This window comes from Onychostruthus taczanowskii, unplaced genomic scaffold (assembly GCF_017590055.1).
Source record: "Onychostruthus taczanowskii isolate IOZ18803 unplaced genomic scaffold, ASM1759005v1 scaffold37, whole genome shotgun sequence".
NCBI lineage: Eukaryota > Metazoa > Chordata > Aves > Passeriformes > Passeridae > Onychostruthus > Onychostruthus taczanowskii.
Window position 1 is genome coordinate 8,457,871 of NW_024501126.1, and position 15,768 is coordinate 8,473,638.

The 15,768-nt window shown below is 40.4% G+C and overlaps 1 protein-coding gene across 4 annotated transcripts; it reads left to right on the forward strand.

Annotated features, from left to right (window-relative positions):
- The first annotated feature begins 1,468 nt into the window (after window positions 1–1,468).
- Window positions 1,469–13,233, forward strand: OTULIN (OTU deubiquitinase with linear linkage specificity). 4 transcript variants are annotated; one of them, XM_041411811.1, is made up of 8 exons: window positions 1,469–1,501; window positions 3,033–3,362; window positions 5,842–5,915; window positions 6,737–6,831; window positions 7,983–8,126; window positions 8,979–9,104; window positions 10,132–10,401; window positions 11,657–13,233. In XM_041411811.1, the coding sequence occupies exons 2-8, from the start codon at window positions 3,055–3,057 to the stop codon at window positions 11,849–11,851; spliced, it is 1,212 nt and encodes a 403-aa protein (XP_041267745.1). In that variant the 5' UTR covers window positions 1,469–1,501; window positions 3,033–3,054; the 3' UTR covers window positions 11,852–13,233. The 4 variants fall into 4 exon arrangements, with proteins under 4 accessions (XP_041267745.1, XP_041267748.1, XP_041267749.1 ...); XM_041411814.1 differs by having other exon boundaries at window positions 1,485–1,501; window positions 3,037–3,362; XM_041411815.1 differs by lacking the exon at window positions 1,469–1,501 and adding an exon at window positions 1,555–1,686 and having other exon boundaries at window positions 10,132–10,411; window positions 11,657–11,857.
- Window positions 13,234–15,768: the final 2,535 nt, after the last annotated feature.

Sequence of the window (15,768 nt, forward strand, 5' to 3'; positions counted from 1 at the left end):
GAACAGCAAAAGTGGGTAAATAACAAACAAACAAAGTACCTAATCTTAAAAAAAGGGCAACTGTAATGGCTCTTAAATGCTACTAAATCTAATTATTTAAATGATGGGCACATGGGAAACAGGTGGGTATATTTCAAGTGGACTAGCTGTTCGATAGTGAGAAATTCTGGAATGGCCTGTGGGAAACAAGAATGCATATTAAGACAAACCTGTCAGCCAAAGAGCTGTTCTAACACAGAGGTTTTTCAAAGGAGATGTCATTGTCAAGAGCAATCCAACATGAAGTTGATCCACGAGAACAACAGTGATTAAAAGAGTCCTAAGGTAATGGGGGCTTTTTCTGCTTTTCTTCAAACATTTATAATACTTCCACATGTCTCACGGATAAAAGAAACAGAAAAGGTTTGTTTACAAAAATGTCTATCAGTTTTATATCAAGTTTCATGATGTTGCAAATTACTCATTGCTATTTTAACCTTTTAGAGGTTCTACTACCTGACCTCTACCTTTAAAATGTTCTCCCAATAATGTTTGATACTCTGAATACATGTTAAAACTATTTTAACTTTGCTGAAAAGTATATTTGTAGTAGTTATTTGCCTCCATCTCAGCATCACTTGTCATACTCAGAGAAAACACATTCTCATGAGGGAAATTTCAGAAAGAAGACAAATACTTCATTTTCAGGCCCAATTTCCATGTGAAGACTCCCCCAAATGCCTAAACTGCAGTGGACTTTTCTATCACAGTACAGATTCTACTATTCTGAGTTTTGGGGGGCGGTTGTTGTTTCGTTGTTGTTGTATATTGTTTGTTTGGGGGCTTTTTTTGTTTGTTTTGGGTGGGGTTTTTTTGGTTGTTGTTGTTGTGTGTATTTTTTTTTAATAATGGGTGTGTTTCAGTAGCATGTAATTTTTAAAGGTTTCTCATCTACTCTTCGCGTGCGCTTCTCCATTGCCTGGAGTTCCATAAGGGTGTAACAGAATGCGGTGATGCATTGCTTCGCCCCCAGAAGAGAGACTTCCAGCCTCTGACAAGCTCCATATGAGCTCCACACATACACACACACACACACACACACACACAGACACAAGGACACACAAATACACACATCCACAAACACACACACACAAACACACGCGCACACATACGCTTTGTATTCTTAGACCACTTCCTTTTACACGGAACGTCAGGCAGCGGGAAAACAACTCCTATTTCCACCGTCTCCTCTGTTAAGGAGAACTAATTGTTGCCTTCCCCCTTGCGGGGGCTGCCGCTGCCAGCGCCACTTCCCTTCACTGTTTTGTTCCCGGCGCACTCCGTGCTCGGCGGGGCCGCCCTTTCCGGCGGGGCGAGCCGAGGCGTGTGCCGGTTCCGGCGGGGCGGAAGCGGCTGCGGGGCCGCGCAGGAGCCGGGCGGGCGCCCGGGCAGTGCTGGGCCCGGCACTGTCGCTGCCGGCCGTGGCTTGGCGGGGCCGGGCGGGCCGGAGCGCGGCGGAAAGGTGAGGCCTGCCTGGGCTGCGCTGCGCCGTGCGGGCACGGGTGGCCGTGGGCTGCGCCGAGCCTGGGCCGTCCTTCCCCGAGGAGCGGGGACGGGAGAAATCGGGACCTGGAGTGCGACTCTGCTTCCAAAGCAGCGCGGTCAGCGGTGTCCTGGGAGGGCATCCTGCCCCTCTGGTGCGCTCTGGTGAGACCCCAGCTGCAGTGCTGCATCCAGCTCTGGGGTGCCAGCAAGGGAAGGACAGGGAAAAGTAGGAACGAGTCCCTAGGAGAGCCGCGGAGTTGATTAGGGGGGTTGGAGCTCCTCTCCTGTGAGGAAACGCTGAGACATCTGGGGCTGTTCAGACTGGAAAAAAGAAGGCTTTGGAGTGATCTAATTGTGGCCTTCCAGTACCTGAAGGGAGCCTAGAAGAAAAACGAAGAGGAGCTTTTTACAAGGGCAGGTAGTGACAGGACAAGGGGGAAGGATTCCAGTTGAAAAAGAGTAGGTTTGGATTCGATGTCAGGAAGAAATTCTATACTGTGAGAGTGGTGAGGCGCTGGAACAAGGTTGCCAGAGAAATTGAGGATGCTCCATCCTGGGAGGTGCTCAGGGCCAGACGGGATGGGGCTCTGGGCAGCCTGGTCTAGTGCAAGGTGTCCCTGCCCGCAGCAGGGGCTTGGAACTCGGTGAGCTTTAAAAGTCCCTTTCAGCCTCAGCCCGCTCTGCGGTTCTGCGAGCTCTGTGCTGTGGGACAGCTTGGTACGTGTCAGGGCTCAGGTGCCAAGGGGCTGTAATGCCAGTAAGCAAAGACTTTGTTTTTTGGGTGGGAGGCTTTATCCTAGAAGTGGAAACGTGTTGTGCAGTTTTACAGTTTAGAGAGTGGATATTAAGTCTGTGAGCTCTGAGGTGACCAGCCTGGGTAGCCACTAGTTGTCTGGAACATTCATGTGACAACTGCCAGGCAACCCATAAGGTTGGGCAAGATTATGTGTCAACTTAAGATAAACATCCCTGAAAATTTACTATATACATCCTAAACTTTTGGGGAGCTTGCTAGAATGGATTGTGGACATCCTGTCTTGATATCTTGATCATATTGGAAGACACAAATATTGGAAGTTTTTCCCCTAAGCAGTGAACTTGGTGGAGTGGATGTTTCTCAGAGCACAGTTTGTAAAAACTGTTTTCTTGCATGACTGAAACTTGTTTCTTTAAAATTTCTGCTGATCCTTGGGGTTTTAGGTGATAATGCACCTCAAAGATAGCAGGTGTTTATTCAGGGCACTAATTATTGTGCAGGTTGTGTTTGAGGAACCTGGCACAGCTTAGCCTTGGTAAGAAATGATGGTCAGGGGAGTAAGTTAGAAAATAGCTTGGATGCTGTCTTATTTTACCAAACTGTTCTGGATTTTCTTCCTGGTTTTGAATAATTTGTGTACCCTCTGAATTCTCAAAATACAATGTAACTCTTGAAATATTGTAATTTTCCTTGAAATACATGCTTTTGTTCTGGGAGAGAAACTCTTCATATATTTTTTTGTTCTTCAAAGCCAGGATAATCTTCAAGGGTGGATGACAGAACCAACCAGCCTTTCTGCAGGCGCAGAAGAAAAAAAAGAGAGTGTTCCCACACAGCTGATGAAGCATAAAAACGAAGTTGGTGTTGCTTCTGAGGAACTTGGCTCAGCAAATGCACCTGCACACCAGAAAGAGCAAACTACATCAGAAATAAGACAAGACTGTGTATACAGAAGTAGTGGGAGACCTGAGAAGACAGATATGATTAAATCTCTTGTGATGGATCAGGATGCATCCAGAAACTATGAACTGTATGTACCTGTGTCTAGTAATCGTTCAGCAGTGGAGTCATCTGAGGAGAGGTAAGGATTAATTTTTTAACATATATTAACAATTTTCCTGTAGAAAGGGAGGGTACATTCAGTTCTTGAAGGTAAATTTATGATTTTTTTTTCCTTGGTATCTTTGGTTCAGGAAAATCCCATTAACTAGTTCAATAAGTATTTGCATGCAACTTCTTGCACTATTTTTTTCTTTTGTGCATGCATGTTTTCATTTAATCATTCTTTGCCACTCTTACTTTGTTTTCACTGTATTTTTCAAATATTTATCTAGACATTAATGGGGAAAGACTTTAGTTTCCACATTATTGTTTCTACAGATTTGCTTAACAATTGCTATGCTACAGCAGTGTTTTGACACACTCATCTCTGGAATGAGAGTGCCAGTGCAGATGGATTGCACCTCTTGCCTACCTGGATTTCAAAACAACTCTCTTGAAATGCAGTACCTTGTTTACTCTGGATGTTAATCTGTCATGTTCTCAGTCTGTGTCTGCTTCTGTTTTGTCAATTCCCAGAAAGAAGGTGATTTCATAATATCTGCAGAAGAGACATGACACTGCTTCCTTTACACCAAACTTCCCCTTTTTTGAGTAATCTCACTGCCTTAGTCTGTTGAGCACTTCTTCTGCCTCTTATGCTGAATGTATTCAAGGTTGCATGGCGAAAGAACAATTTCCCTCTCCTGACATGGTTTCTCTCCCTGTGGATTCCTTGTAGCAGCAGGTTTCTTCATGCTCAGAGGGGGAGGTTGGTTCTTTATGTTTTGGATACTTGGATTATACAGAAGATAAACTAGAGATTGCTGCTGTCACATGCCAAGCTGTGTGGGTTTTTTTCATAATATTTTCAAGGTTATTGAGTATTCTTTACAGTCTTCACAAACCTTAATGGACTTTAAACTCTGCTGAGAAATTAGGCTTTGTCCAACATCATAGTGTAACATGAATATGGACTTGAAACAAATATTGCTATGATGTTTCTTCTCACCAGATAGTACTGTGTTTGATGCATACTATATCTACTGTTTCTCTTTTAATTAATAATTATTTAGTGTTGTTAAAAATGGGATTTCATGCAGCTACTTGAGCCCTGGAGTAAAAACTAAACTAGTTTTATGTGACAGCCCAGTAGATTAATTTCCTGGTATTAACCTACATTGCTCTTTATACTGAAGATTTTTTGTTCTCAAGGGAGATATACACAGATGGTTTGAGTAAAATGGTTTGGACATAAAGAAAAAAAATACAAAATACAGAGCCATCATTCAGTAGTCTGTCCTTTCGAATTTAATGAAAGTAATCCAGTTACCATCTGGCTACATTAAACTTTTTCACAGTTTTCCTAATTGCTTGTCCCTCTCTTAGTGATGTAAGATGTGCCTTAATTTCTTCCTAATCTTTTGGAGGCAGACTGTGGTTTGGATTTGGGGTGTTCTTGAGGAGTAGATTAGGAGCTACTAATAGTAGTGTGCAGTAAGCAATAACCTTGCAGCCTTTTTCTGTTTGTGTACTTTCTTTAAAAACCAGGCTTCCAATGTAGACCTCTTTTAGTGCTATGTCTAAATGATACTAATATGGCTGGTAACTTATGTTTTTTAAAAGAATTTTAATTGTGAAGCTGTGATTATTTTTTAGAAGTTTACTTCCTAGATGTAATTATATGACAAATGCCTCTCAGGAATGGAATGTGAATTTTGCCGTTTTTTGAACATTTTGTGGACCTTCATTTTCAGCAGTAACGTTCCCATCCAAGCTGCTGATGCTGGTCTATGCAGTATTTTTGTAGGGCATCATTTCCTCTCTCATGGTCATAACTTGACTTCAGAATGTCGTATGTATGCTGAGATGCAGGTACTTGACAATGCACCTTGGCCAAAAAGCCCATATTATTTGAGGAAGAAATGTTTCTCTGGATTTCAGCTAGCCTGCAAGCTGCAGTTTGGATCATGGTGGAAATTCTCCTTTGATTCAGTAATATTCAAACTAAATGGAGATAGTTGGCCACTTTTCATTGTCTTCTGTCATGTGTTCTGCTCAGCACGAGGCAGGTTGGTCAGTCCCAGGGGTGTGTAGGTACAAAGCCCTGTTGGGTAATGTGTTCTTAGCTGCATGCATAAGGTGCATTCATTATTCATGTGTGCAGCAAATAGACATGTTGGCTTGTTTCTTTTGCAGATTTAAACTGTAAAATGTAGAAATACTGTAGAAGGGGCTGTACTATTCATTCAACCACAGAAGAGAAGTTCAGGCAATGATTTATTACCAACCTAGTGACAGATACTGGAGGGGAGCGGTTGAGAGGGTTTTCTAAACTTTTCTCTATTTTTGAGAGCTGATATTTTTTCTATGAAAATGGGTAAGATGGAAAGCAAATTGAGTTGAAAAAAAAAACGGTAGAAAAACTTAAATACTTTCCTGAGTTGTAAAAAGGGGAAGAGGTTGAAAAAGAGAGTAGGATTTGTGCTGTTACTTGAGGTATGTGTTGATTTTTATTGCAGCGAGGAGGACATGTATCGTGATGAAGAAGAAATAGAGAGAGAGAAAATACTACTTAGTGAAACAAACTCATCAGGTACAATCAAACTTTGTGTGAAGTTTCAAATACAGTATTGCAACTCACTGTAGCACTGATGTGTGATGTCCTGACACTCTCTCTTCCAGGGACTTCTGTGCACAGATGTTTGTGTTCAATAGCATTTACTTAAGATTGAGTACATTGTACAGTTTTATTCAAAAAAAGATCAATTCTCTGGAAAATTAGTTGCTCTTAATATATCATTCCCTTTGTCTCTGTAGTTACTTTATGAGTGAATGTGAAAGCAGTCACATAGTGTATGTTTTGGGTGTCGTGCTTGAAAATTACTCAGTCATAGTCATCATAGCAGCATCTGTTGCTGGCATGCCTTGGTACCCTCAGTACTACCTGGTTTTGGGATGAAGGCTGTTGGGATTCCAAGGCAAAACTGTATATCTTCTTTCTGTTATTGTTACTGACTTACTGAGAAAGATCTGTCCTCTTTCTCCCTTGTAGTCTGGCTGCTGTATGAAGAAGAGAAACTTCTGTCAGTATTTTTCTGCTTGCTAAGAAAATGAAGAGTACTTCACTGATTTCTCTCTTTGCCGATTAATTTTTGCAGAAGAGAGGAGCAGAGTGTTCCTTATCTTGTTGAACTACATCATAACTTTTCTTCATGCATAATTTTCAGAACAAACTGATTTTATCTCCTCTCACAGCAATAATTACTTAGTAGCTACAGGTTGTGCTACCAGTTTCATTTGGCACTGACGTTAATTTAAGTGATAGTGTATTTAGAAATTTGATGTGCTTTGTACCTTCTGTTTTCTTTATAATGTTTTGTTGCATGTAACATGTTGCATATTGTGTTTTGACAGAATATAAATTAAGTGTTTCACCTGAAATGGACATCATGGAGTATTGCAGAAAGGAATGGAGAGGAAATACACCAGCAGCAAAAAGGATGAGAAAGGTAGCAGTTCTATTTTTGTTGAATTTCATTGGGCTCTCGGTTTTTGTCTGCTACATGATCTCCTATGCAGTCAGTCTTTTAAGATAGGAAATGCAGTAGCAGTGTTTTACATTGTGAGGTCGTACGAGTGGTTTACAACTGGCAGATGCTTTTCTTCGTGCTCATTTCAAATGTGTTTTTAGCAAAGCTATTTGCTGATAATTTAGGGGTTTGATTAATACAGTCCTTTGTTATTGTTTTCAATTGAAGTTTTATATTTTGTTTATGGACGTAAATTGCTAATTTTATGGATTGTTCAAGTGCAGAGCAGATTACCAGATTTTTGGATGGAAGGCAGGTAACTGAAAGTGGTGAATTGCGTGGATTTTAAAAATTTTTCCTGAGATTTTTACGAGTTTTTGAACTAATTTTTTATATAAATCTTGACCTAGAATGGTAGAAAATAAAGTTGTTTTGTTGCTTGAGAAATTTAGTGATATGTATGAGTAAACATAAAGATACCTTACAAAAGTCAAAAACTCCCCATGCCTCCCTGGAGAGATTACTGTGAGAAGTATGGACACACAGGACATGGGCCCTTGCCAGGATAGCTGAGCTGCAGAAGCTGCATTTCAACATTGTGGCTTCTGCTACAACTGTGAGTATGGGAACAGCAGGGAGGGAACAAATGTGCTGAGACAAGTGTCAGGATATTTCAGTGTAAACACAAACTTGCCCTGAGGCAGAAACAAACTACATGTGCCATGTTTTGGGTAAGTAGCATCAACTAATGCTCAAACTTCTTTTAAGCATGATGTGTAGTCTTGTGTGTGTATGTTAGATATTTTTTGGAAATCTAGGTGAGTTAGCTACCCATATTTCAATGATGTTTATGTTCTGTCATCAAAACAAATACCTCAAACAGTTATCTATTAGATTTCTTCAGTTTCTTGTTTGTTTTTCAGCAGAACTGTGTTGGTTTTTTTAGAGTATAATTTGTGACCTAAAAGTATTGGAACTTCCAAAAGGGGTAGTGGGTCAAGCATTTTTTTTTTTTTTAAATAGCATTAGTATTTGGATTATAATACTCCAATACCTCTTGTGTTAACAGTGTGTGACCTTAAAAAGTTTTATTAATGATTTCATGTTCTTTGGATTTTGTGTTTTTCTAGGGATACGAAGCAGTTGCTCAGAAGTTTGCATCTATAAGGAGAATACGAGGTGATAACTATTGTGCCTTCAGAGCAACTCTTTTCCAGGCATTAAGCCAAGCTACCCAGTTACCAGGGTGGCTGCAGAGTGAGGATTTTACTATGGTAGGTGTCAAACTGATCTTCTGACAATAGACTAATATTGGGTCTAACCTATTTGATTATTTTATGATCTCATTTCTCTGTTATATAATGTATATGCTCACTTGTCAATATCCCCTGAACTGAGAAGTTGTAATGTTTAAGATTATTGTTTGTGCACAGTGATTCTTTCAACTTGGAATTGAATCCAGGTGCCCTTGGTTTCCAGTTTATAATGGATATAAATGTAACTGTAGTGCTTACTGGAATGTCACTTGTCTGTCTTAATCTTGCTCTCTTGGTTTCTTCTTACTGCCTATAATGTGGCGGTAAGAGATTTTCCACAAGACAGCTGGCAATAACAAAAAAATACAGACAATTTATTCTTACATTTGAGAAAATCCTAGCTTTTCAATTATAATATCTATTCTTGTGTGCCATATATGTTTTCTCTAGAAAGTGGAATAGCAAACTGGATGCTGTAGGCTTTGCAGAATGTGTGTAATTACCTGTGTCTTAAATGGTGCTTAAAATAATCATAAGAGCAACTCCAACCTGACATGAAGAACTGTTCTTGTGGAGCACTGATGTATGAGAAAAGCAAGGTATTCCCCGACAAGCAGAAGAAGAATATTCCAGAAATTTTCTTGTGTCAACAAAGTCCATTTGATGGTACTGGTGAACATGGAAAAGACATGTGAGAAGCTGCCTATACAAAAGTGAGACTCTTGAGAAGAGTAAGGTTCCAGTTGTCAGGATGCTGCTGGAAATGTAAATGGTGAATGTCTCATGCAGACCCTGCTAAAATATGTAGGTTGGTGGCTTTTCCTTTCCACACTTTTAACTTAAGCTGCCTTTTCTTCTCTCAACTTCCAGCTTCCTGAAAACCTGCTGAGCAAGTATGACTGGATCAAGGAGTGGCAGCTCAGACAGAAACCTGGCAAGAGGATGGGAGAAATAAGGGATGAAATAAAAGAGTATTTAATACTTCTAAGGCAAAAGGTTGGAAAAGTATTTATATATTCTTTGCTCACTTGCAAATAAGAAAAGTGAAAAAGATTTTTGAATGTGGAGAATCTAACATAAGGATGCTTTCAGTAGTGAAAGTCCCTTTTCTGTATGTATATTGCAAAAAAGTCAAGTAAAGAATGTCTGTTCAGATATGTGAGAGGTGTCTGGTCTTTTACTACTTGCAGTGGCCTGATGCTAGAATTAATTTGCAAGCAGCTCTGCAGAAAACTATTAATTAGACAGATTTCAATGAAAAAAATGAATATAACAGAGTAGCTTTCTGCCTCTATTATTTCTTGTATTTATTTGAAGGAATGATGTATACCACAGACAAATCCTTTTGCTATCTGGACGAGATTAAGGAAAAAAAACACAACAACACTGAAGTAATTTCAAAGGAGTAGTTTTTGTTCCATTTTTATACATTTATTTCAGGTCATAGGAGCATGATTGTGCCCCTAAGTGTTCATACTATATTACCTAGCCCCATGCTTTCTCCCTCTTGGAACTCTGGAACCTATTAAAAAACTTCTCAGTTGTTCCTGTCTTACTGTGAATGCAAGTTCTGTTTATGAAGGCTTTTAAGAATATTTGGAATACTGCATTCAGCAGTTTGAGGGTTGGAATGAAATATGCATTTTGAGTAACAGAAATGTAAAGAATATGAAGTATGTAGGCTTTTATGGCACAGGAAACAAAAAGGTTACCTTACAGCATATTGTCCCACAACAGTATTTCTTCTGCTACCTTGCAGCAATTTCTAGCATCCCTTCCTTTGGATTTGCTTATGGATCAATTTAAGCAAAATCAGACTAAGTCAGCCTGACCTTGATTGGGGTACACTTGTGGAAATATTCTTGATTGTTTTTAAAAAGGCACAAAGCCCTTCTTAAGTTAAATTCTGGGTGTCTGTGCTGAGCATCTGACAACTCACAAGTGGCTTTTTGCAGCTCTGGCAGGGTGATGGTTGTTGATTTGTGTTGTGTGTAATGGTTTGTTTGTTGGTTTTTTTTTTTAGTGGAAGAATATAAGTGAAATAAAGTGTCCTCTTGAGAAACAAGAAGCTTGTGATAAATTGTTTAAAAATGAAGAGGAGGAGTACAGTCTTTATGAAGCGCTGAAATTTTTGATGCTTAACACTGCCATTGAGTTATACAATGCTGATAAAAGTGGAAGGAGAGTGCCTGTCTTCTCCTGGCTCCTGTTTGCACGGGATACATCCAGCAACCCTTGTCAGTTAATGCATAATCACTTGAATCATATTGGTCACAGTGGAGGCCTTGAACAAGTAAGAAGAGGTTGTTCTTAAAGTGTTATTTTCCTGTTTTGTAGTTTTCAGTTTCAAGTGGTTTAAGAAATTTCTCAGCTTTTGTTGGGCTGACTGAAGCCTTTTGTTGGGAAGAATATGTTAGAACGGCTTGCTTGCAGTGAGAGTCTGTGGAGTGTGAAGGCCCTCCTCTGAAACACCACATTTTGTCTGGTGGTTGGCAGGTAGATTCTTTGGAAATAGAGTTTGCTATTAATAGAACACTCCTATGAATCTCTTAGCTTTTTTAAAAATACCACAATAAAAGCTAATACTCAAATTATGAAGACCATGTGTAACACATACACGGGTGAATTCTGATAAGCTAGTGGAAATTACTGTTTTGTACATGTCATAAATGGTACACAAATTATGAAAAAGCCCCAAACCAAAATGAGGTGTAGTTAATTAGCTGAATAGACTGAAAAATTTTGGAAACATCCATTAAAAAATCCCATTGAATTCATTACAAGTGGGTCACTGCAATGTAGTTCACAACTTAATTATAGATACTAGGAACATGGAAGTATTATGTTTTGGTTTTGTTTTTTATCTTAAAAATCTGACAACTGTAGTATAGATAAGGCAGTTTGCTGTTCCTGTGAAAATAGGTGATTCATTGGTGACGTTTCTGCTGCTTAGTTTATGTCAAGAAGTTATGTTGCCAGTTTTTTGTGCTGACTATATTTGTTTATTTCAGTAAGATTCTTTGTAAATTGTTATTAGAACAGGAAATGCTTGTCACTGAAGTGGAAGCTTTTCACAGCTTTTTTTTTTTTTCTGAATTTCTTCTCCTGTCATTAGGCTTTGTAAGGGCTTTCCATTTACTTTTTATTTGGCTGGAAAGTTCAAAGCACCCTGTAAGAGGGAAAGGACCATTGTCTGAAACCTGCTCTTGTCTGGTTTTAACTGACTTAACAGGATGAACACTGATGCAAGGGAATGCCTTTCCTACCTGCTTGCAGCAGTGGGACACTCTGTGTGAAGCAGTTTTTCTTTAGGGTTATTTTACTGCTATACCATTGTGGATTTGAGGACTTCCTTGTTAAATGCATGGTATCATAGAGGGGTAGAAGGAAGATACTGAATGAGAGATGCTCATGTATAGGATTTCACACTTCACAATTTTTGTCTTTGAAAAATAACATCTGATAGGTATTAGTTCAATATCTTTATGAGGAAAATCTTGTAGAAGGCATGTTGAATTTTACGCAAATATTTGTTGTTTCCAATGTAGGTGGAAATGTTTCTTCTTGCTTACGCTCTGCAGTATACCATCCAAGTGTACCGACTCTATAAGTACAGCACTGATGAGTTCATCACACTGTACCCCAATGACCCCGAGGAGGACTGGCCTGTGGTGACTCTCATAACTGAAGATGACAGACATTATAATATTCCAGTCAGAATGTGCCAAGAGACGATGCTATGAACAAGTGATTTAGGCAGACAAACCTGTGCTGCTTATGGAGGTTTCCCGTGCTATTTTGAAACAGCACAATGACAAAATCCATGTGATTGAATCAACAGCTTGAAATCCGTGTTTTGGAAGTTGACATCTGAAATAAAGTATCAAGTAGGTACTTTCTTAAATAGTAGAGGTTTGGCAAGCATGGCTCTGTTTTCCATTAAAAAAAAAATGGAAGCTTCTGCAGTCCTTTTTTTGAAGGACTTTACTCTGAATAGAATTGCCAAGACTTATTTCTTTTAGTGAGTGGTAAGACATGGGCTAACTTTTTGCTCCCCAAAATAATGACAATTGAAGTTTCTGGGAAAGTAAGGTGGCAGTGTTTTGGCAGATCTTTGTAATAGTGCTTCGAAACCATTTATACAAAATTGGGTCTCAGGAAGTAATGCAGTTCTTTTGCAGTTGGAAATTAATGCCTGCCATGGTTTATGCTATAAGGGAGATGTTACTTAAGTTTTCTCATGCTTTGGGTTGTTTTTTCTTACGTAAGTGTCTCTTATTTAGAAGCCAGTCATCTGTTACACTGACAATGAGCTGCTCTTCCCCTTTCAACCCATGGAGAGGCAAATGTGATAAGGGAGTCTAAAAGCTTTTTTATAGTCGGACACAAAGTCAAAGACTACACAGAATTCCCACTTAAATTATGACAGCTGGTAGAAGGTAGCCACATGCCTGTTGACTTCCATGTCTGTTCACGTTATTGCTCCTGTAGTGTTAATCCTCTCTGGCAGCTGTTGTGGAGAACATGAGGATTTAAATTTGTCCAGGGAGTGCAGTAGATGGAAATAAACTTTTCGTGCAGCTTACTCCTCTCAAGAACGGAGATATGAGAGGTTCCGTTTCTGCTTAGTTATTCATTATGCTTTAAAACTGAAAGAATACAGAATGTATCAGATGCTGGAACTGCTGACAAATCTTTAAAAATAATTAAATAATGAAGCATTCAGCTTTTAGGTTCAAGTAGAAGTATGTCCTGCAGATGACTTTTGGAACACGAGAGTGAAAGCTGATTTAACTGAAATGCTGGGCATGCACAGGTCACTTAGAAGGCCTTCATATCTAAATGGGGTAAGGTTATGAAGACTTTTCATTTGAATATTCTGGAGAAAGTGGCATGCAAAATTCTTCTGTTCTAGTTGAAATTAATTTGTTAACTATTACTGTGGAAGGTAATATATACAATGAAAATGTGTATTCATTGTGTTCTAAAATGTGTTTCAAACACATTAATGAGGCCTATCATGTACTCTGTTATATTTGTCATGTTTTCGTTGCCTTCTAAATGAATTAGTTTGTTACTGAAAATTTCTGGGAGCTACAAGGGAATAAAAAACTTAATAAATTCATCTGGCAGCATTTTGTTTCTTGTTTTATGGCATATACTTTATATTTTTATGTAATATACTTTATATTTTTAGTGTTTCAGTTTTTGTAATCCACGTTGAAGTTAGTTTGTTCATGAAAGCTGTGAAGTATGGTAACCTATGTAAAAGAAGTAATTATTGGCTGCTTGCACACAGGCAGCAAAACCAAGTAATTCCCTGAATTGCTGTTATCCAAGAAAAGCTGAAGAGGAGAAAAAAAAAATTAACTGAAATTATTGAATTGTGATACATTCTTGAGACTTAACACCTCTTTGAAAAAATATTGTCACACATGTAGAGCAGTAGTTCTGAATGTATGACAGAAACCGCCAAAGCAGAGGCTTTTTGGGGGCTGAGTTTGTAGCCATTAGGGCTGGAAACAATTCACATAATTGGCTTGTATCTTGAACTGGAAGGGTGGGACTGGGCACAAGGTGCTTAAGTCAGATGTGGTTTTTGCTAAAAGCTTCTGCTCTCTACACCAAGCTTTTATTTTGCTTTTATTTTGTTTCCTAGTAAATTAAAAAGTGTGCCTGGTGCTGTGGCAGGCAGTCTGTCCAAGCTTGGGCTCAGAGAAGCCTGATGGTGTCCTGTAGGAGCTCACCAAGAGCCGGTGTGCTTGGTTCAGGACTGTGCCTTTATTCAGACAGCCGAGCCGAAGCTTGGCCAGCTCTTGGCCAAGTGTATTTCTGTGTGACAGCAACAGCCCTCTCATCCAGAGCTAGTGAAGGAGGCTGGAGAGCAGTGTGGGAACTTCTGTCTCACCTGGGTGGGGGATGTGGTCAGAGAACCATGTAGATTTTGAAGGAAGTGGAGAGAGGGAGCTCTTGCACTGTGTATGGAGTGTGGGGCTCAGCTTGTCATCTTGTGTCCCTGGTATATAAATAGTGTTGGTTGTGCAGCTCCTGCATCTTCTTTTCTTCTGGACATAATTGCCATTTGTTTTCCCACTATGCTAGCTGGCAGGACAGGATCAAGAATGTCTGAAGGTGGCCAAATGTTCTTCATGAATGCTCCTTTTTGCTTAATGCTGAAAGATGACAGGAGCTGTGTTTTCAAGCTGGCTGCGATGAATATTTGTGCTATGACATTGACCAATGTGCTCCGAGCCAGACACATTCAAAGAATATGTCCATTTATGAATTTCTTGAGAAGAACTTCAGGCTCTCAGGAATGGAAAAGAAATGTTGCTAATTCCACAGAGCTGAAAGTGAAGTGGGAAGTTCAGCATCATAGAAGCCTCCCAAAGTAGGCATCTCTCTAGTCCCCTTTCCCCAGAGCACTCATTTCTGCCTGGATGCTGATGAAATTCTCTTACTTCTGTTCACAACAGAGTGTAAGTCATTGGGATGGCAAAAAAACCACCCTGAAACACACTGGGCCATTGAAGAGCTGGTCAGTACTGACTGAAGATTGGTTTATCAGGGCTGTTGGGAGGTTACTTCGGCATGCTGAGGAAGGAGGGGCACACTGAATGTGACCACCAGCTATCTCCTCTAGGGGACAGCTTGCCCAATTTGCCCCTTTTTGGAATTGTGGGGTTTGGGGTGGTGTTCTTAGACACCTGCCCACAAGGTCTTTGATGGGATACATTTCCTTTGGGCTGTTGCAGCAGTCAGTGCTGCAGGGGCTGTTAGGTGGCCTCTGCATGTGCTCTTCAGTGTCAGGCTTTCAGTTTGAAAAATACAATTTTTTTAAAATTGAAAAAAACCCAATCCCTCATTTTATTGAAATTATGTTTTTATGTAGACTGAACACGGTGGGTATTTTCCTCCCTCCCAGTCTCCATCTCTCTTACCTTTCTAGAATCAGATACTTCTTCAACTGCTTGTGGCTTGCTGGGATGGGACAGAATTCAGACATGGCCCTTGTTACATAATCTAAGGTGCATGGTACCCTTGTGCCTCATACATCTTAGATAAAAACAAAACCAAAAACAAAACAAACCAAAACAACAAAAAAACCCACCCCATCTACATAATTATGAAACAAGTACCCTCCTTCTGAAACAGTCTTACAGCATTTCGCAGACCTTTCCCCGGAGATGTTCACCTCTGGCCCGCAGCTGCCCCCGGCTCGGAGTGGTTTTGCAGGGCAGCCCAGGAGCCCTCACCGGGTCCCGCACCGCCGCACGGCGAGCCTACCCTCCCCTCCCGGTCTGTCACCAGGTGTCCCTGCAGGCCAGGGGACAGCCCAGGCTGCCACACCGCCCAGCTGGTGGCAGCCGCAGCCCTTCCTCGCCCTCTTTGCCAAGGCACAGCCGGGGCTTCTGCTCCTTGTCCCCGCACCGTGCTGCTCCCGCAAATGCAGAGCGCGGTGGTGCTACACAAACACCGACCGTGCTGAGGAAATACGGTGCGGCCAAAATGCTTTGCCTTGTGACCTAGTGATCTACTGATCTTGGCCTTGTGATCCGGTGATCTCAAAAGACCTGGGTTTAGCAGCATCAGCCTTAGAGACTCTCATGACAGGTTATATTAGCTGAAGTTCTTAGTGCATAGATAGGTGAAAGACATT

Excerpts from the sequence above, each read along its gene's own strand:
- OTULIN (XM_041411811.1), top strand. The coding sequence starts at position 3,055 with ATGACAGAACCAACCAGCCTTTCTGCAGGCGCAGAAGAAAAAAAAGAG. Across the intron at positions 6,832-7,982 it reads CAGCAAAAAGGATGAGAAAG|GGATACGAAGCAGTTGCTCA; the intron begins GTAGCAGTTCTA and ends GTGTTTTTCTAG. Across the intron at positions 8,127-8,978 it reads AGAGTGAGGATTTTACTATG|CTTCCTGAAAACCTGCTGAG; the intron begins GTAGGTGTCAAA and ends CTCAACTTCCAG.